This window comes from Xiphophorus couchianus, chromosome 20 (genome assembly GCF_001444195.1).
Source record: "Xiphophorus couchianus chromosome 20, X_couchianus-1.0, whole genome shotgun sequence".
Lineage (NCBI taxonomy): Eukaryota > Metazoa > Chordata > Actinopteri > Cyprinodontiformes > Poeciliidae > Xiphophorus > Xiphophorus couchianus.
Genome location: NC_040247.1, coordinates 21,191,718 through 21,212,430, shown reverse-complemented (window position 1 = coordinate 21,212,430; position 20,713 = coordinate 21,191,718). Strand labels below are relative to the sequence as shown.

At 39.2% G+C, this 20,713-nt stretch overlaps 1 protein-coding gene across 6 annotated transcripts in view; it reads left to right on the top strand.

The window, feature by feature from the left end:
• kif21b (kinesin family member 21B) overlaps positions 1–20,713 on the top strand; it is a 70,211-nt gene that overhangs the window by 25,063 nt on the left and 24,435 nt on the right. For 4 of the 6 annotated variants that reach the window (XM_028003046.1, XM_028003051.1, XM_028003048.1 and 1 more), the window contains exons 3-26: positions 854–1,036; positions 2,079–2,228; positions 3,419–3,553; positions 3,850–4,029; positions 4,124–4,239; positions 4,336–4,531; positions 6,043–6,232; positions 6,349–6,412; positions 6,503–6,733; positions 8,687–8,810; positions 8,884–9,022; positions 9,198–9,386; positions 9,461–9,660; positions 9,749–9,856; positions 10,536–10,852; positions 11,192–11,372; positions 11,782–11,985; positions 12,071–12,172; positions 12,762–12,927; positions 13,936–13,996; positions 14,166–14,214; positions 14,579–14,823; positions 15,935–16,003; positions 16,107–16,217. In XM_028003046.1, coding sequence (XP_027858847.1) covers positions 854–1,036; positions 2,079–2,228; positions 3,419–3,553; positions 3,850–4,029; positions 4,124–4,239; positions 4,336–4,531; positions 6,043–6,232; positions 6,349–6,412; positions 6,503–6,733; positions 8,687–8,810; positions 8,884–9,022; positions 9,198–9,386; positions 9,461–9,660; positions 9,749–9,856; positions 10,536–10,852; positions 11,192–11,372; positions 11,782–11,985; positions 12,071–12,172; positions 12,762–12,927; positions 13,936–13,996; positions 14,166–14,214; positions 14,579–14,823; positions 15,935–16,003; positions 16,107–16,217 — 3,710 coding nt within the window. The remainder of the gene's footprint in view (positions 1–853; positions 1,037–2,078; positions 2,229–3,418; positions 3,554–3,849; positions 4,030–4,123; positions 4,240–4,335; positions 4,532–6,042; positions 6,233–6,348; positions 6,413–6,502; positions 6,734–8,686; positions 8,811–8,883; positions 9,023–9,197; positions 9,387–9,460; positions 9,661–9,748; positions 9,857–10,535; positions 10,853–11,191; positions 11,373–11,781; positions 11,986–12,070; positions 12,173–12,761; positions 12,928–13,935; positions 13,997–14,165; positions 14,215–14,578; positions 14,824–15,934; positions 16,004–16,106; positions 16,218–20,713) is intronic. The other 2 variants (XM_028003047.1, XM_028003049.1) reach the window with 1 other exon arrangement.

The following is a 20,713-nucleotide window of genomic DNA, read 5'->3' as shown; positions in this document are numbered from 1 at the left end:
AAATTCAAATTCAACCTGGATTAGCTTCTGGTGGGGTTTGAATTACTAAAACACAGTTTTCCCTGCATATTTTCAATATGTAGATTCTTACTTTGACTGTAAGATTTCCAAAATGCTGTCTGCATCTTTAAATCCAGCTTGTCCCGTGACAGATGACATTTAAAAGGCTAAATGGATGAAACAGAATAGCTTTCCTGTTATGGGTTTAAAGTCTTGCTGTTCTCTCTCTTACAGTCTGAATGAACTACAAGCATTTCTCAACAAAGTCTGATAATCCTCATTGCAGATTATGCAACAAAACATGGTTTAGACCCTACAAGTGCAAAGCAGAATAGTAAAATCTACATGTAATCTTAAAAAACAATGTAAGCTAGGCAACATAAATAAAAATATGTTTAAATTGTGTAATGAGAAAGAGCTACTGAAGTTCAACAGTGATGATTACAGGATTGTTAATTTATTCGGTTGCAGCCATGACTTGAGTTGGCGCTAAGATATTCTGTTAATTAATTTTGTCTTTATGCCAGAGGGAAAGTGGCTTCCTTTTAAAAGGCCTTAATTTTTAAACACCTCACTGATATTGCAGATGCTGAGTTTATTCAGCAACAACTTTCACATTGTGTTTTTAGTTCTTTAGCTCACTAATTGATAAAATCGTTTTTTGAAGTTTAGACCACCAGTCATGGCCAGTCAAAGTGAAAATCAGACGACCAGTTGATTTCACAGTACATTAATTGGTTAAGGGGTTTAAATGAGCCCTCGTTGCCTATTCATGGATGGATAAGAAATGGTATGTAGATCTTGGCATGGTAAGAATGTTCTCCTTTTCTTTTTTTAATAAAATGTCTTCCAGACGGGCTCAGGGAAGACCTACACCATGGGGACGGGTTTTGATGTGAATCCGAGCCTGCAGGAGCAGGGCATCATCCCACGGGCCGTTCACCACCTGTTTGAGGGCATCCAGAGCAGGAGGGATCGAGCCCAGGAGATCGGCATCCAGGCACCAGAGTTTAAAGTCAGCGCCCAGTTTTTGGAGGTGGGACACACGAAAAAATTTGATCCAATATTTTGAAAAGTCCTGGATCAATAAATTTGGTTGTTGGTCCATATTAACGCCAACCAGAACATAAAGGAAGCAACAGGATCAGCCTTCTCATCCACAAACAGCATGTGACAGTCTGAAGACAGATGGGCTGTGATGTCTATGTGTGCTTTGTGGGACCTGATTAATGTTTGCCATTACCTCTGACATTATTCCTCATCACTAAGGAGCAGAAGACGGATAAGAGCGAGGAATCAGAGAGAGGGCGGGATGCTTGTGTAGGAGAAATTAGATATACGGTGTACATACGGCTACTAATCATTTCCTCTGGGGATTTCTGGAGAGCAAATGTGAGGGGCATGGTAGGGAGGGTTCTGTTGTACGTTTGGGCGTGTGTGTTGTGGTTTCTTTAATGATCAGGTTATAATAGAAATCCTAATAAAACCAGAAAAGTAATAATCTTATGCAAATAGCTTCTACTACTTTCGTTTTTAGTCTATCCTATGCCTTGATATTGGTGTGTTTTCTTTTTGCTTTTGGGTCAAAAGTTTATCCGTGTTGATGGTAAACAGACACTTAATGTGTGTGTTTGACATTAGGTGGGAACAGCTGAGCTTTCAGTGGCCCTCTGTGACCTTTGACTTGGCTTGTTGGAAAGAGGTCATTATTTTTAATGTTGTTCCTGGAGATTTGTTGTTTTTAGTGTTATTCAGGGTTCCTGTGCAGTCTGAAAAAGTGCTTTTATTATTTTCTAGGTTGTAATGAGCATGGAAAAAAAAATAAGTATGAAAAATGTTAGACTTTTTTAGGAAAAAAATCCCACTAGATGCAGGGTTTTTACATCACGTTAAATTGACATTCTTTCATTAATTTGCTTCATCACGCTTTGATCTTTAACATACTACAGATCAGTAATGTTGTTTTTGAATCTAGAAAAAAAATTGAATTTTGTGATTTAAACAACTAAAAAGAGGCAGAAACTCTGACAGTAAATACCATAACTCATAATGATGAGTGCCTGTGTGACTTGTCGTAGTTGTACAATGAGGAGATCCTGGATTTGTTTGACGGAAGTAGAGATCCAGAGAATCGCAGCAGGAAGTCCAACATCAGAATCCACGAGGACGCCAACGGCAGCATCTACACCACAGGAGTCACTTCCAGACTGGTGCAGTCAGAGGACGAGGTGGGTCCTTGTTTATATGGGTGGTCTTTTTTGTAGCCAATCAAACTGGGCAAGAGTTCACCAAGTTTTTTTTTTTTGGTGAGATTCTATCAATTTTTTATGTAAAAATGCATCAGTTTTCCATCATTGCTCAGTTAGAAACCCTCTTTTGCTTATATACCAAATTTTGTATGATCTTATCACTTTCATGTTTATCCATCAGACACTGCCTGCTGCACAAGCCAAGAGCGTTAGCTGATTGATATCTAAACACATATAGAAGACTTTTTTCAAATTAAATCTCTTCCTTTTTCTTAATTTCCTACCTCAATGCTGCTTAAATAATTATATTACTCAGTTCCTTGTTTCCCCCAAAATGGTGATTTCTTAAAGTTTATGTTTTATATATTTTCACTCCACTCTAAAATGTAAATTATTTCACATATTTTTGGAAATACTACAGCACCGTTGCAAAGTACAAAATCATTACTTTATTCTTCAACTGAAAATAAAAAGTAGAAAAAAAAATCAGTTCCACAATGATACCATGCCAGTAGTAGTCAGTGATTGTGTGAGGAAAAGACTTCAGATGTTATTTTATTGACGTATATTTGTTAAACACAATGACAAAGAGGGCAGGTGGTGATTCTGCAGAATGATCACAGGAATCAAATGACCTTGTCATGATTTGCTGATTCAGTCTGCATCGCTATTTCAATCATTATCCAGGGTGTTGAATAGAGACGAATGATAGCCTTATTTGTTTCAGCTCACCTGGGCTTTAATTTTCCAAAAATATAATCTATTTAAAGACCCTTGAAGATGAATGGATGCTCCTTTTGTGACAAAAGACTTAAAGCAGCAAAACAGGTTGAGGGGGAGAGAATGTGGCAATGAAGGAGCTAGGGAGACAGATGGAGGCAGGATGATTAAAAAGTTAGGAGAGGAAGCACCAGGAGGGGAAAAAAACATGGTTGACAGATATTCAAATGAGCAGAGATGGGTTTGAGTTTGGAGACGGCCAGATAACAATTTTTTTTCTCTAAATGATTAAATAAATATGCAAGGTTTTCAATTCCCCTGGGCAATGGTGATAAGCATTAGCGTAAAATTAGATTTTCTTTTCAAAATTGTGTCTGCTTTAACAATTTTCTCTTCTAATTTTAAATGAAAAGTCTGCAAATGTCCTGTATGTTTGCCGTGTTTTGCAGCTGCTGCAGTGCCTGAAGCTTGGGGCTCTGTCCCGTACCACAGCCAGCACACAGATGAATGCACAAAGCTCCCGCTCACATGCCATCTTCACCATCCATCTCTGTCAGATGAGGGTCTTTCAGCAGCAGCAAATGGTAAGACTGGAGGTTTGGAGTAGAGATGTAGAGAGAGCCTTAAATATGAAAGAGAAATAAGTAAAACATTTTCAAAAAGCATAATTAGGAGGTCTAGCTTACGGTGTTTATCAGTTACATCGTTTCTCTAAATGAGACTGGGCAGACGGAGAAGACAAAAATAGCATAGATAAATGTGTTTTCATATATAACTGAATAAAATATAATTGTAAGGAGCATGCAAGCTGGTGAAATAGTTACCAGTTTGAAGTAAGATGCTGGAACTCATTGAACTCATTGCTTGCCTTTTGGAGCAGAATGGAGGAGAAGAGAACGGCGAAGTGAACGGCGTAGACTCCTCCCCCATCGCCCAGCCGGAGTACGAGACCCTGATGGCCAAGTTTCACTTCGTGGACCTGGCCGGCTCAGAAAGGCTCAAACGCACGGGGGCCACTGGAGAAAGGGCCCGAGAGGGAATCTCTATTAACTGTGGTCTGGTGGGTCAGAAACAAAACAAGATTGGATCATCAGTGCATTTAAACATTTTGCTCTGTTTAAATGCTGTTTGGGATCTTCTCCTCTCTGTGTTAGCTGGCTCTTGGAAATGTAATCAGCGCTTTAGGTGATCAGAATAAGAAAGCCGGACACGTCCCATATAGAGACTCCAAACTTACCCGACTGTTGCAAGACTCGCTGGGAGGCAACAGGTACTCAAACTTCAAATGTATCTTCAAATGTAAGAAAGTCTCTCATTTATCTGATATGTCTGAAATGAACTGAGCTGCTGATCCTCTCCCCTATAGCCACACAGTCATGATTGCCTGCGTCAGCCCGTCGGACCGGGACTTCATGGAGACGCTGAACACACTGAAGTACGCCAACCGTGCCCGAAACATCAAGAACAAGGTGGTGGTGAACCAAGACAAGACCAGCCAGCAGATCAACGCTCTGCGTGCGGAGGTGGCCCGACTCCAGATGGAGCTGATGGAGTACAAGGCGGTGAGTGATGGGTGTTAGGTGGGAGCTGGAGGGGGAGAAGGAGGTGAACCAGAAATGCAAGAAGCCATTTGGATTAAGCAGAAGTGGGAAGAAGATCAAAATGGAAAGTGGCAGGTTGAAGAAGAAGTGATAACGCCTCGTCAGTGTGACGGATACTAAAAAGAGAGCAAAGGAGGTGACAAGATGAATGAAACTGAGGAAACTAACTGGACATAATAAGAAAATGAAACAAGAACTTTGTGGTTAAGCTGAGTAACATATTAATAAAAAAAAGAAAAAACGAACAAAAAAACCCCACAGATTTAATATTAATACCAATTGAACTTCTCAGCATTTGGAATAAAAGGATATGTAACTTGATATATTTTCAAATCATGATCTAAAGTGTGGTGTGTGTATCAATGAACTTCCCATGTCAATTGAAACAGATTTCACTACATTTACAGCAGCAAGGCTTTTGGCTCGGGCTCTGTGATATCTCTTCTGTATATAAATTAAAATTTATGACTGTTTTTTGCAAAAATAGATCAAGCTCTTTCAGATTAGAAGGAGCACATCTGTGAACACTAATTTTCACTTCTTGGCACCGACTCTGCTTTTGACTTGGTTCTGGACTTTGACTGACTTCTAATATATGAATATGATTTGATCTAAAGCGTTCCATTGTATCTCTGGTTTTATTGTCAGGGCTGTTGTCCTTCTAAAATATGAACTTTTACCCCAATGTCAAGTTGTTTTGCAGGCTTTAACATTTTTCTCCATCCATCTTAAATCTTTTACCCCCTCTAATGTTCTCTGAGAAACCTGGATTTATGCTGAGATTATATTATATTACACACAGCTGAACTCAACAAATGAGATAAATTCACACCACAGTTTGATAAGTCTATGAAACAAAATAAAGACCCACTAAAGCATATTAGAGTTTGTTGTTTTAGGTGACAAAAGTATGAAAAAAACAACATTTCCATGAAGAAAGTTATAGACTGCAAGAGGTCCTCATGTCACAATGTAACATAGAGATGTTTTTTAAAAATCTATTGTTCTGAATGCAGTCAAGGACCACAAGTATAGAAATATGACATAATAATATCAGAGCCTTTAGGTGGGGGCTATTTTTGTTCAGCTTTGACTTGTGTGACTGAAACAGACAAGCAGTTGTTTAGCTTGAAGTTACCATGGTTACCAAAGGGAAGAGACTCTAGCAAGAAACTGCAAGCTGACCTCTAAGTGGTAAGGGATGTGATGTGACTGTAGTCTAGTAATGGACTGTGGTGTGAGCTGTGACTAGATACTGGCTCTCAGTTTCAGACATAAACAACAGATTTTTTTTTTCCAAACCCAACAATGACTCCTTGAAGAGCCACAGACGATGGCACTCATTCTGAACAATGGCGCAGTGTTCGTTCGGGATGTAGAGCAACAGTGTTTTTTTCCAGCTCTGACTGCTATTCTACTGAAGACCGATTTTGTTTTTATTCACTGCCATGTTTTTGTTTACTTCCATGCAGGGTAAGCGTGTGGCAGGTGAGGATGGGGCTGAAGGCTACAGCGATCTGTACCAGGAGAACGCCATGCTGCAGAGAGAAAACGACTCGCTGCGCCTGAGAGTAAAGGCCATGCAGGAAACCATCGATCATCTCAACACACGGGTGACACATCTGCTGGCCAATGAGGTCAGCACTCTGCTCACCAAGTCAAGTACGTGAATGCAGAGCTGCTCTACACTTGAGCTCTGTCTCTTACACTTTTAAGGCCCTTTCTATGTTTACTGGTTAAAAATAATCTAACAAAGTTGACTTTATTTTTACCTGCAGGTGAAGGCAATGAGGAGATTGGAACGCTAATACAGAACTACATCCGAGAAGTTGAAGAACTCAGGTAGGGGCTTAGCTGCAGCTTCCCCAGAGTTGAGAGGAGATGTATGAGCGTAAATATCAATAAACCTTCCCACTCTTCCTGCCCTGTTAGATCCAAACTCCTTGAGAGCGAGGCCATGAATGAGTCACTACGTCGACAGGTGGCACGGCTCTCCTCTCGTTCCTCGTTTCCAGCCTCCGCTCTAAGCCCAGCCCCCGGCCATCCCCCTGGCTCCTCCCCTATATCCATGTCCATGGAGGCCGAGATGACAGATGTTCTGCGGCGTGCCAAGTTGGACATCGAGCGGCTGAAGAAGAAGGAAAGACGGCAGAGAAGGCTGAGGTGAAGGAACGGAGACTTTCAAACTGACTACAATTTGCTTTACCTTTCCCAAACTACACAGTTTGAAGAATCCTGTAAATAGATGTAGAGATTTGCAGTTAGCTAATTGAAGCATGATTACCATTGACAAAAAAGACCAGGAGTTTAATTTTAGTTCTTTTATACACATGTCAGCTAAAAAAACAAGTTGCTGACAATACAGGCAACAAAACAACCTACTTATAATAGGAAAAAAAGGGAGTCTAAAATAATGAGTGAGTGTTCAGCAATCTGATTAAGCTCCTGCAGTTATCCAGACTTCCTCTGATTTTCACTAATCCGTATAAGAAAAGATCTCCTCTGAATCTGGTTTTCCATCTGACCTAAGAAGTAAAATAGAGGAAGAGTTTGAACTTCTCTCTTCAACATTCATTCTTATCCAGTTCTAGATCTGCAGAGTAACACATCATTTTCCATGATTGATTGTAAATGCCAGCCACTTCCTCACTGGATCTCAGGCTCTCAGCTATCAGGTGGGAGAGACAACGGTTGAGCTCTTTATCTCGATCTCTACGTCGGTTATTCTGATTAATAAGAGACGGCAAACCCGCCGGGACCATGGAGTGGTACAAATGTTGATAAAAGAACTCAATCTCTCTGGAGTTTCACAGAAACGTCTCTTTTCAGAAAAGTTGAAACAGTAAAAATTCTCTGTAATGGCGCTGGCAGACAAACAGGCAATGTTTACAAAAACAAAATGAAGAATTTGCCAGATGATCTGGCTGGACCTCTCAGAAACAAACACGTAGAAAATCCAAACATAAATAAAACCCTTCTAAAATTGAAACAGTGTCTTCAAACACCAAAGCGTTATGTAAAACAATTTCCTAATTTCTCCTACTCAGCCTGTGATGATTCACCTGTGCTGAATTTTTTAGGCTGAAAGGGATTAATATTCTCTGCAAACATGCGCTCCTTGCCTCACTTTCTCTTTAAGAGATTCATTCAAGTCAATTATGACTCTGGGACTTAGGGAGAGTTGGAGTGCTATCAGTGCTAGGTTGTAATGCTGGCAGGGACACTAAAAGGTTTCACACAGTTATCTGCGGGGTCATAAGAGACAAGAGTAGGAATCCAGCAGACTAATTGCTTAGAAGTGGTAGCAGATGGAATTGATGATAAAAATCTGTAAAATAGGAGCAAAGGGGAAAATAAAGCAAGTAATAAAACTTAAGAACCTAATGGGAAGGATAAAAGTTGATGTACTTTAATGGACTTGGCAATTACATTAGAAGGCTTATTTTCTCCTGGCAAAAAAAAAAGTCGGTATTGCAAAGGTTGCTGGAGCATAAAGCAACCATTTTAGGATCAACAATCACGCAGGGTGATGAAATACATTAATGATATTATTAGGGCTGAAACGATTAATCGTGATAAATCAATTACTGAAATAATTGTCAACTAATTGATTATTTGATAACTGGAGTTTACAGACTAAATAAGAAAAAGGTGATTTACTGAAAAGCAACATATTCAGAGAAGTAACTGAGCCAAAGCTGTACAAAATGTACATACATTTGGCATTTTATAATGAAAGCGCACTTGTCTGAAAATGTCTTTCACCCAAAACTCCTCTATTGGCCTAATTTTAGCTTCACCTGGTTCGAATTTGCCAAAATTAATGCTGTTATTTCATTTTAGACAATAAAATATTTATTTTCTTATTTTAAAAAATCAATTAAGTTATTTGTTTCTTTGCAACTTTTAATTTATTTCTAATATTGTAAAAAAAAAGGCTGTAGTGGTTAAATGAAAAATCTGTAATGTCTAAATTTTTTTAGCCGATTAATCGTCAGAATAATTGATGGATTAATTGATTACTAAAATAATTGATAGCTGCAACCCTAGATGTTAGGGTTATGTGTTTATTTTATAAAAACCTTTTACCCAAAAACACCTTTCTATCTCCTGCAGCCCAGAGTTGGAGAAAGGTCTCAAGAAACGAGTAAAGCTGCACACTCAGGAAAACGGGGAGAATCGGCGAAGCGGCGAAAATGGACAGAATGGAGAGATCGATTCAGATGACAATTACACCGAGGTGAGGTCTTCGTGCTTTACCATGTCATCGCCATACAGACAGAACATCTTAACTGAAGTGTTTGTCTCTTTAGGATATCATGTCTCCGCTGCAGGAGGAGAGTGGCTGTGAGGAAGATGAAGGCGAAGATGAGGAGGAGGGCAGGGAGGAAGAGGATGATTTTGACAGTGACGAGAGCCTAGTGGATTCAGATTCTGACTCGGATGAGAAAGGTAATGGCAGACTCTACATTCAGTATTTACACTCACAATGAAGACATTTTAATAGTCCAGTATTTAACATGTCGGTTCGGACTCATTGTTTTGGCTGATGGTTGTTTTCAAACTGTGCATCCAGTGCTTAATTAGACTGGAGTTCCAATAATTTCTCGAACCTCCCAACTTGCAGCCAACTTCCAGGCAGACCTTGCCGACCTAACCTGTGAGATTGAGATCAAGCAGAAGCTGATCGACGAGCTGGAGAACAGCCAGCGGCGGCTGCTGATGTTAAAGCTGCAGTACGAGGAGAAGCTCATCCTGCTGCAGAACAAGATCAGAGACACGCAGCTGGAGAGAGACCGCGTGCTGCAGAACCTCAGTGAGTGAGGCTCGGTAATCCTCAATTAATAACCCTTCGGAGCGCCTATTCAACGTTATTACCTGCCTATGCAGTGTCCATGGAAAACTACACTGAGGAGAAGGCCAGCAAAATCAGGCAGGAGTACGAGAAGCGCCTCAAAGAAATGAACCGTGATCTGCTGAAGCTGCAGGCAGCGCAGAAGGAGCATGCACGTCTGCTCAAAAACCAGGGGAGGTACGAGAGGGAACTGAAGAAGCTCCAAACTGAAGTCAACGAGATGAAGAAAGCAAAGGTAAGGGGGTGACGGGAAGAATTATTCTGGCAGAATGGTAAGAGTAAAGAAATGTATTTGAGTTGGCTGCCCTCCCGTCTGTTTGCAGGTGGTGCTGATGAAGCAAATGAAAGAGGAGCAACAGAGAAGGAGGATGGTGGAGGCAAAGAGGAATCGAGAGATTGCTCAGCTTAAGAAGGAGCAGCGGCGACAGGAGGTGAGGAAGCTTTCACCAAAATTAATGCTGTTATTGCATTTTAGATAATAAAATGTTTATTTTAAAGATTGTGTGTTTGGAGGAGATGTGTCTGCTCTGCGGGTATATTTGTGTCCTCTCTCGAGGACATGGATCAGCTTCACTGGGTTGTACTGTAGTTATCAGTCTTTAATATTTTGCATATGCATTTAAATATTTGCGCCACTGCCAGAAATAGAAGAAGCTTTGAGATACGAGAGCCAATATTTCACAACATGCATTGTTTAAGCTGACTTACCAAAGAATCTTTTGGGAAAGGGAAGGTAGAAAGCCTGAAGAAAAAATAAAAGCAAAGCTGTAAAACACTTAAAAATGGGGGTTTATGTGCAATCATTTTGCATTCTGCATTTTGTTCCTCACATTAGCACATATTCTAAAAATATTACCTTCCCATTTTGGTTCTGTTTGTTTCTTAGGAGCATGAAACCGTACACAGTGATGCTGTAGGCCTCAGTCCTAATCCTTTTATTTAGGGATTTATCTTAAGCCTTAAATCCCTTCTTGATCAGTACTTTGTGAACTTGTTGTGTGAAAAATAAACACTTTGCGTTACGGAACATAAATAAAATTTAAATAAAAGAAAAAAGCTGTCTATGAACTCTAAATGATGCTGAGGCTTGTATTACTCTGATGCCATCAGTACCAGATTCGGGCGCTGGAGTCTCAAAAGAGGCAGCAGGAGCTGGTGCTGCGCAGGAAGACCCAGGAAGTGACGGCCCTGCGGCGCATGGCCAAGCCCATGTCGGACCGCGTGGCGGGTCGAGTTGCCCGCTGGAACCAGACGCCTCCAGTTACGGACTCCGGAGCTGATTTGTCGGCCAGCACAGCGGCAAGCAGCTCCGAGGCGGAAACTGCGAGGACCGTGAGCGGGCTGGTGCGCCAGTGGAACAACAAGAACAATGCGTATGGATACATGGCGGAGAGCGAGGGGAGTATTGATGGAACACGGGTGATTAGGTAAGTAGTTGTCTTGTCTTGCTGCATAAATGGGGCTGAATCTATGCAGTGCAGCAGTATTCATCTCCCCTTCCTGTCCAACCTTTCCACCTTTTGTCTCGCTACAACCACATACTGCTGTATATTTCATCAAGGTTGTATGCATTGGACCAAGTAGTGCTATTGTGAAGTTGAGGTTTATTTAAAAACAGTTTCATGAATACAAAATTAAACGTGTTGTTTTTATGTCCTCTTAGATCTGATTCCACTGAAGAAAATGCAGTGAAATTCAATTAGTACTTAGAAACAAAACAGTTTCATCATTTGGGGATGTTTTTCTTCATTATAACTTTGCAACAGCAGGAAGAAGCTGCAGAGGAAGCCAGTGGGCCTGGGCAGCACCGCACCTGCAGGCAGAGCCAACAACTTCTCCAAGTCTGCCCGTCTAAAGTGGCAAACCCTTGAGCGTCGCATCATGGACATCGTCATGCAGAGAATGACCATCTCCAACGTGGAAGCGGACATGGATCGCCTTATCAAGGTGTGGGAAGGCGATTTTAATGTGTTTAGATAAAGGGGATTTTTTTTCCTTAGTTGGAGTTATCTAGCCACCAGATGAGATGAGCTGTCATTAGAAATTAGGCATCAGATTGAAAATAAAGGTGGTAGCAGCTGTTTTGACTCATTCCTGTCAGTAGATAAGAACTGAAACCACTGTGAGGACCTTTGTTCCTCTTCTTCCGACATGTTAAAGTGTGTGAGTAAAAGTAGCTCTCTGCTGTGGTCACTCTAAATGGCAACAACTTAAGACTAAAACCAACAAAGGTGTTTAAGTATTTGTCAGGCCAAATGAAAAATGGATGTGAAACAAACTCCAATTGGTTTTATTGTTTTAGCTAATTATGATTAATTTCTGAATGCCTGTGCTGTTTGTGTTTTTGATGAGTCAGAAGCGAGAAGAGCTGACAATGCAGCAGGAAGCTCTCTCACATAAAAGGGAGATACTGATGGCCGACGGAGAGGGGCCAGAGGCGGAGGACCGCCTCCTTCAGGAAGTTAACGAGGAGATCGAGGTGCTGAATGCCAACATAGACTACATCAATGACAGTCTGTCGGACTGCCAGGCCACCATCGTGCAGATAGAGGAGACCAAGGTGAGAAACATAATTACATGAAAACACATCTCTGTGTGTGTAGTGATGTGATTCCTTCATTGATGTGAGTGTTGTTTTTAATCAGGATGAACTGGACTCGGTGGATACCTCAGTGGTGATCAGTTCCTGTTCCCTGGCTGAAGCACGCCACCTGCTGGATCACTTCCTGAAGGCTTCCATTGATAAGGTGAGTTAACATGTGGCAAAACGGAAGCACAAAGACAAGTGAACCAATTCCTAAACCTTTTTATAGTTGCCTGTGTTGCATGTTGCAGTTGTAAAGAGTTCCTTGTATGTCATCTAGTGGTATCTCTTTGTACTACAGCCAGGTTTCAAACTTGAATATTAAAAGCTAATGTTATAAAATTGTATTGCTAAATTTTCAGCTATGGTTCAGGTTTATTGGAGGTTTGAAAAGTATAAAAAGTTGTATTCTTTATTGATAATTAAGGATAAAGTTGTATTTCCAAGCTATTCTATATTGGATTATTTTGAAAGACAAATTTTCTCTTGCAAGAAAAGTGCTAAACAAAGTCTTCATGATCCTGGCATTGATTTACTTCCTTAAAACCTTCCATGGGTTTGTTTTTTAGCTGCTGATTATAATGACTGGTCATGTCTGAGAAAGAAAGGCTCCACATAAAGTTCTACATTTCAGTCTGTACCTTTGGAGGAAGTTTGAAGCACGTAGTTTGAAAAGTTTGACCCCAATTAAAACATTCAAATGAAAGTTATTAAATCTGTCTATTTCTTTCTCTGTCTGTGTGATTGTATAGAGCTTACAGGTGGCTCAGAGGGAGGCGCAGGTACGACTGCTCGAGGGTCAGCTGAGGCAGACTGATGTGATCGGCTCGTCTCACAATCACATGATCCTCGATGCGCTGCGAGAAAAAGCAGAGTGCATCCCTGAGCTCCAGGCTCTCATCCACAACGTCCAGCAAGGTAAGAGGATATTTTTTTTTTTGCTTTTGAATGCAAGAAGAAAAATAAACTAAATAAAATGAGGGAAATGTCACATGTTTTTTATTGCGTTTGGTTTGCTTTATTTCTCCTTATGATTTTAGGAACAGTTAAAGCATTACTCTTAAGAGTTGTTGTGTTCAAAATGTTTAGTTTAGATCAGCAACCAGAACATATTTGGATTTACTTGCCGTTCAAGCCTCCTCTTGAAACTTTGGTTGTGAAGCTCAGGAATGTGTCTAAAAATCACCATCGGTCAAACCCTGCACCGCCTTTCACCCAAACATTGTTTAATTTAGACAAAACCAAAAATTTAAAAATGTATTAGTGGCCTAAAGATTAAGATGAATTCTTAACATTTTGCTACGTCTGTGCATCAAATTTTGATGTTTTATCAAAATTAACAGGACAACACAGACCATACACAGCTTTAAAAATTTTACGTGTACAAAAATGTAAAAATAACTCTAACATGCATTTGTATTTAGATGACTTTACTCTGATGAACCTAAATAAAATCCAGTGCAACCACCTTCGGGCACCTAATTATTGAAGACTTCTCCTGTGTGTAGTCTAATTGAGTAATAAATTCAGCTGTTCTGTGAATGCCTCAGAGTTAACAAACAGCATCATAAAGACCAAGGAACACAGCAGATAGGGTAGAGATAAAGATGTTTAAAGCATGTTTAGGTAATAAATCCCAAGCGCTGAACATCTTCCAGAGCACTGTTCAATCCATCTTATGAAAATGGAATGAGCATGGCTAAAAACTGAATATACTGAAAACCATGTTGGCTCTATTCGAGCACATTAGCATGTGAACATGAAACATCAAAGGATATTTCACCACCAAGGCTGTCACCTTGTTTGTCTGAACATATTATTTGTCCCATGCTGTCTGCATTGTGCTGAAGTTTAAATTGTGCACATCCTGAAGAATCCTCACTGTTTACTGTGAGCTTTTGGGTTTTGTGCTTTGTTTATTATCAGAAAATGGTTACGCCAGCACGGACGAGGAGCCCTCCGAGTTCAGCCAAGCCTCTGACAGCAGGTGAGCCGTCAGCATCTCCACCTTCCTAGTCATCTAAAAATCTGAAAGCACACTGCTAACATTTTTTGGTATTGATTATTTTGTCTTAATGTGGAAAAATACATTAAATCATTTGTAAAAGTTATGTAACATCTGTTTAAATTGTTTCACCTTTCTGTGATTCTATTAGTGTTTCACAGATGAAGGAATCCAACAGCCAGGATGACTTTAAAATAAAGGTAAAAGTCTTTATATAGAAGAACAATATCACTTTGTATTGGTGCTTGAGGCTTTTGTCTGTCTGCTTTCACTGCTTGAAACCACAAGGAGGCAGTAGAAGCAAACACTTAAACCGTGATGTTAGAAAACCATTAGAGTTGACGCAGATCTTCTGTTTATGTTAGACTTTCGTGTTTTTATTCAGCATTAATATTTATTTGCTAAGCAGCTTATGCTTCCTTGTTTTCACTCATTTCCTTACCAAAACATGCATTGGAATCATTTTTAGCATTCATTTTTGTATTATATCTTTTGATATTTTGTCATCCCACTGCCCTCCTTTCTGGTTCTTTTTAACACAATGGCTTCACTTAATTCACCCAGATGGAGCCTCGCCTCTCGGCCCAGATGAAGGCGGTGTCTGCGGAGTACCTCGGTCCCATCCTGGATCCCTCATCAAGCAGCAAGCAGCAGCACATCACTAAGTCCCTAGCCTCACTGACTGACATCCAGGAGGATGGCTTAAGTCTCATTCCAGGAAGTCTGGCACTGAGCGTTCCCCTCCGGGACCCTTTTCACAGGGAACGAGCGTCCCGCACAATCAGCCTTCCTGTCAGAGGACACACTTTGTAAGTCATGGAGAAGTAAACTGTGGTGATTAATTGTTAATCTTAGGGGTGACAGGACCAGCCTAGATGAATGTTTGAAATTACTCTCACGGTCCAGGTGGAATGAACTTCTTAAAGACTACAGACCTTTTTTGTTCAGAAGATTCCCCAACCAGACTTTTGTGACAGATTCACAAAATTCTTGTTTGTAATATCTTGTTTGTAAATCTTTGTGCTGCAAATACTAATTTCTATAAGAAAATGTAAAAAACAAGCATTCCAAAAACATTTTTCTAGTCTTCTGGTTGTGAGTGGCTGTTAACTCATGATCCAAACTTGGTATCTAATGTTTATTTGTAGTTTTTACCATTTACGGTCTCAATTCTTTATAACTTCCTTTACTGAAGATGTTGCTGTGATGAGGCAATACACGGAGTATATCAGGGAACAAATCTCACTGGTTTTTGAGCAACTGGAATAGAGTTAAATTAGATGTCATTCCCAGTTTCAACACTCGCCACCAGTATTTGTTCTTTTTCTGCCAACTTTAGCTGAAAAAGTACTACTTTGAGTTCTCAAAATCCCCATGCACATATTGCTTCTTAGCTCTGCAGCACAATTCTTTTGTTCAAATAGTACTTGCAACCCTAATAGTTAATAAAATTTCTAATGAGTACCACTAAAGATGATAGCCAAAGAATGGCCAGATCGTCATACACCTCTTGAAATGTTGAAGAAAATACAGTTTTCTTTCAACCAACTTCTTACAGCTGTTGAGCACCGTCTCACTTAATTTCCAAACATATCTCTTATATTGATAATGGTTAACCTTAAGACTTCTTTCCCCAACAACAGTTTCTACTCTGAAGGTGGTAATCAGCAGGGTGTGGTTGTGTTTAAGTATATTTTATGACCATCTGACAAGAAAATCTCACATTTTTGAGTTGTTTTTGACTGGCTACTTAAACTGAAAATCATCTAATTCCAGCTGCGATTTTATTTTTAATTTTCTGGTTTAGAAAACACCCATCGACTGAAATGGCGTCTTATATTTGATCCATTTCATGTCTCGCCAGCACCTTTGCAATCTGTTGAAATTCAGTTAAGATTTTTTCTGTTGTCTGTGTCTTAGTCCCAGGCAGTCTCGAGGTTATGACACTTCCCCCATTACAAGAAGGAAATCTTACGACCGTTCGTACAGGTACGCATGATTTCAAGATCGGATGGAGACCCGATTACTGAGTAATGTAATTTAGCTAAACTGTTTTCACTGACATGTTATTATTTCTTTAATTCCTCATCAGGCCCACTGATGTCTACACTCCCCCCTCCTCACCTCCTTTAAGGACAAGGAATGATCGCAACGTCTTCTCCAGACTGACCAGTAACCAAGCGCAAGGTTCTGCTCTGGACAAGTGAGTACCATCCTGCACAGAGACCCGAACAGACGCTGTGCACTTTTTGCACCCACATTCTTCTTCACCTGCTATATGTGTTGTCAGGCTTTATAGATGCATTAAATGCAATGCCTTTGGAGAGCAATGTAGAATTGAATCCCACTTCCACACTTTATTTCCTCCCATTATTGTTGAGTGTTGCAGAAAGTACAGAAAGCTATGTTGGAAAGGCTTTAAGATACTGAAAAAATCAGATCAGCAGAATTTTTGCAATGCTGAAAATATTGTGGGAGAACAGGTTAATGTTATTGTATAAATTGGCAAACAGAATGTAAAAGTGACAGATGCAATGTAGCTCCTTCCCAAACTATTAATCTCCCTTAAACCTTTTCATATTTTGTCTCATTGCAACCAGAAACATTATTGAAGTTTGTTGGGATCTGATGTGATTAACATCAGATCACAACAAATTTGATGTGATCAGATATGCAACAAAGTTCCGAAACTTTGTTGCATAAGTTTAGCAATAAAGTTCTAAACTTATGTGATTTTTATTAATAAAAATCAGAAAACTGTATTTGCTTCTTTGAACATCAAAATTGAGGTCTATTTGATTTCAGTCCTGGGTTTTCCATGATTATATTTTTAAGTCCTTCTTCTCAATTTTCAGGTCTTTTGCAACTACTAACTACGCTAGTTTTCATCTAGAATTGCTATTTAGATCCATTTATCTTTCTATCAACTGTGCCCAACTTCCCCGTTTCAGCCAAAAAAAGAATCCTCTCAACAACAAAATGTCACCACCATTTTGGTGTAATGTAACATGCACATTTTTCAGATTTTTTATTTGCAAAAGTGTTTTTGTAAATCATATATCCTTTCTTTTTAAATTTATACTTATGTAGTACTTAGAACATATGTTCCATAAATATCAATAAAATACATTTAAGTTTGTGGTTGTAAAGTAACAAAATTTGAGAAAATTTAATGGGTATTTATGCATTTTCAAGTCACTTTCTTTTTGTTTTTTTGAACAAGATTATGCACAAAAATATGAGTAATCTTGAAAGTGTAAATGAAACCGTCCCAAAATCTGGTTTGAAGTTGTCTACTATATTTCTGTAACGGTGTTAACATTTAAAAGTGTAAAAAGACACTTCTTGCAATGCAATTATTTAGTTGCATCAAACTGAGGAGGTGAGGTCTTATGGGACTAATGTCAGCTGAAGGAGAGCCCAGTCAGAAATGAGTACTTGCTTCCCTTCCTGCTCACAATCAATTCCAACATCCTACTCTGACAAATGTCAGTGGTTAATTTCAGCCAGCATTTGCAGGTTTATTTATTTATTTTTTTATTCTCCGTCTGTTATTAAGTTGTTGAATATCCTGGCTTTATAGAACCCTAATTGCTAGCAAGATTGCTTTGAGGAATCAGTCAGGGTGTCGTGTGTGTGTGTGTGTGTGTGTGTGTGTGTGTGTGTGTGTGTGTGTGTATGGTATGTGTTAATAATGGCTGACTTTGTGTGTGCTGGAGCCTGTGGCTCCTCATTATCTGGACCAGGGGTAGGTAAATGGAATGGCACTTGTCATGTGCTCGTGCAGCTGTTGTTGATGGAAGCCATTTTGAGTTAACACGGCGTGAGAGGGTGTTAATGTTTAAGGTCTCTTATAAGGTTGCTCCAGGAAAATACTCTTGTACAGCATGATGCAGCAGGATGGATTGAATTGTGTATTTTTTTTTATTTCTCATGTGCTGTTGTTGGCAGTCTTGGAATTTTATTTATTTATTTGGAAGGACATCATATGTTTGTTTTGTCTGTTATATGTGAGACGTGTAAGTGTTTTCATTCCAAGTTAATAATTTTATTCCATTGCTACCACTTCATGTATTAGAGACTTGCTTACATGTATCTAATATTTTTTTTAAAGCACAAAACTTCTTAAATGATGAGAAATGAGGAATTGTGTTAATAAAGCTCTTCCACATCTTTTCAAGTTCAAACATCCCTTTGCATCTCGTGAAATGCAAAAAAGAAGTTTTACACTCTAATCACTCATTCATGTTTAAGTTCTTTTTTTGCTGATGAGACTAGAATCAATGCAAACAGAATGTTTTTTGAAACTTATACGAGTTTCAAAAAAGCTGATGAACTTAAAATAAACAAATTTGAAACGGTTTTCTTGTTTTTTCTTTTGGCTTTAATCATCAAATGCAGTCAGAATTCGCATTACATCTGAAAAAGCAATGTATTTTAAAGACTTTTGGGGAAAGTTACTGTAAAAAGAGAGAAATGGATAAATTGCAGTGATTTTTTTTTTTAGCTCTGCTACTTCCACAAGCCTAGAAGTAGGCATGAGCCGGTATGAGATGCTTTCAGTAGGATAATTCTAAATTTTAGTGGAATTTCTACAAAACTAAAGGGGAAGAATCAGAGCTTAATGCTCCATACAGCCAGACAAAACTCTGGTACTCACTGTTGTTTTTAGCTTAAACCATAGAAACAAAATAAAGTTTTTCAACTATTTATACTTTTCTAGCTAACATTTGATCTGTAGGTATCCATGTTTTAACCACAAAAAGCACTTTGTTTTTTTGTCTGTGATAATTGCTAAATAAGTAAATTCTTTTCTTTCTTATTTTGATGGATAACTGTAAGGCGTTAGAGATCTTTTTAAACACAGGCATACTTGGAAATCAGTTGCCAGCCCATGCCTGCAGAATATTTAGATTATTTTTTGTTTTATTTTTATTAGAAAAATAAATAACACAAGGTGACAAATAGGAGATGACTGAATATAATTTCCAACATTATATTGTCATTTTCCATACAGAACTTGTTTGACTTTTGAGTGTGGCATGGATGTTGGGTTTTTCCTTAACTCAGCAGTTTTTCCCCCCTTCTGTTAACCCTGTTTGCCCTCCAACAATATCCGTTTTCTGTACTAATGTCTTGAAAATGTCAGCAAAGATTCAATTTAAGAGATGACCCTGGCCTCATTGTCAAAGAGCAACTAATCTGCGACCTTTGGTGTGACTATCTTGGCATCAGTGTTTCCTCCTTAGCAGCCACTTTTTTCGCCTGATAATCCCCTTAGGTTTTTATTTTGTTTCAACTGACAGTTTGACATTTTTGGAGATGCGACTATTTGCTTTCTTCAAGAGCAATATGTGAGAATGTTGACACTGCTAATCCATCTTGTTGGTTCACAAAAGACAAGCGAACAGGCAGCAGCTATTAGTTTAGCTTTAGTGAATAACTTTTATAATCAGTGTAAAATAAAGAAAGATAATCTTCGTTTTAGTACTTTAAGGTACAGTCTCAACAATCAGAGTTTTATAGACCATTTTTGAAAACTAGATTTTGTAAAGCTTTGAGAAAAAATAATAAGAATTTAAGAGAATGGGATTAAAAATGATTCCTCTAGCCTTACTTATTTTAGAAGCTCATGTTTTGTCACATTATGTGTGTGAGAGAGCTGTCACTCATTTAAAACAAAAATAAAATGATTCTTTGGTCAGCATTTTTTTTTATTTTTATCGCCCCGCAAGGGGTCTTTTTGTGGGCTCTAGTGTCCCTTTTTTCAAAGTAGGCTGACAGGAAAGGGGGAATAAGAGGGGGGAAGACATGCGGTAAACGTCGTCTGGTCCGGGAGTCGAACCCGCGACAGCCGCGTCGAGGCTACGTTTGCCTGAATGTGGGTCGCGCTAACCCCTCCGCCACCACGGCACGCCCTGGTCAGCATTTTAAATGGTCTTTAGAATGGCCAGTAATACTGAAACAGTGGTACCTCAATAAATATTCCCTTGAGAACACAGAACTGAATATACTGTAGCTAACATACTGAAGAGATGTTAGTGACCTATACTATTTAAGTATGGCGCATTCGCCAATTGGCTCAAAGGTCTGATCTTTGAGGCTTTGACCTGCTGGTCATTGCTTAGGTCTTATTAAGCTAAAACAAAAAGGCCAAATCCAGTCACTACATGATTTCATGAATCATATTTACTTCATAGGTTGAAAGCCAATATAGTCTAGTATGTATTTTTTATAAAATTTTGACTGAATCCAGACAGTTTTTTGTTGTTGACAGATACCCTTCTAAGCTAACTATCTATGAGCTAGGCTAACAGGCTGCTAGGTGAACATTTTTGTACGACTCTATTATTGTCTTCTCAGCTCTTGACCAGAATGTAAATGACTGTACTTCTCCAAACGTCTTTCTTTTCCAAACTTTTTAACCTGTATTGTTTAACAAAAATTAAAAGTCCATTTAATGTTGAGTGTTGGTGTGGCTGGATTGAGACTGACATTGGTCAAATAATACAGCTGGTTCAGTGACTTGTATAGCGAGCTACCTAATCTCACTGAACAAGATTTATTTTTGACTGAACTTTCCTGCCTGTTTGTGCACTTATGTCTGAACCCCTTTCTACTAGTCTGTGCTCCCTTTTTTAACCCTTTGCCATGCAGTAACCCTTCTGTCTTTTCTTAGCGTGGTTAACCCTTTCCTCT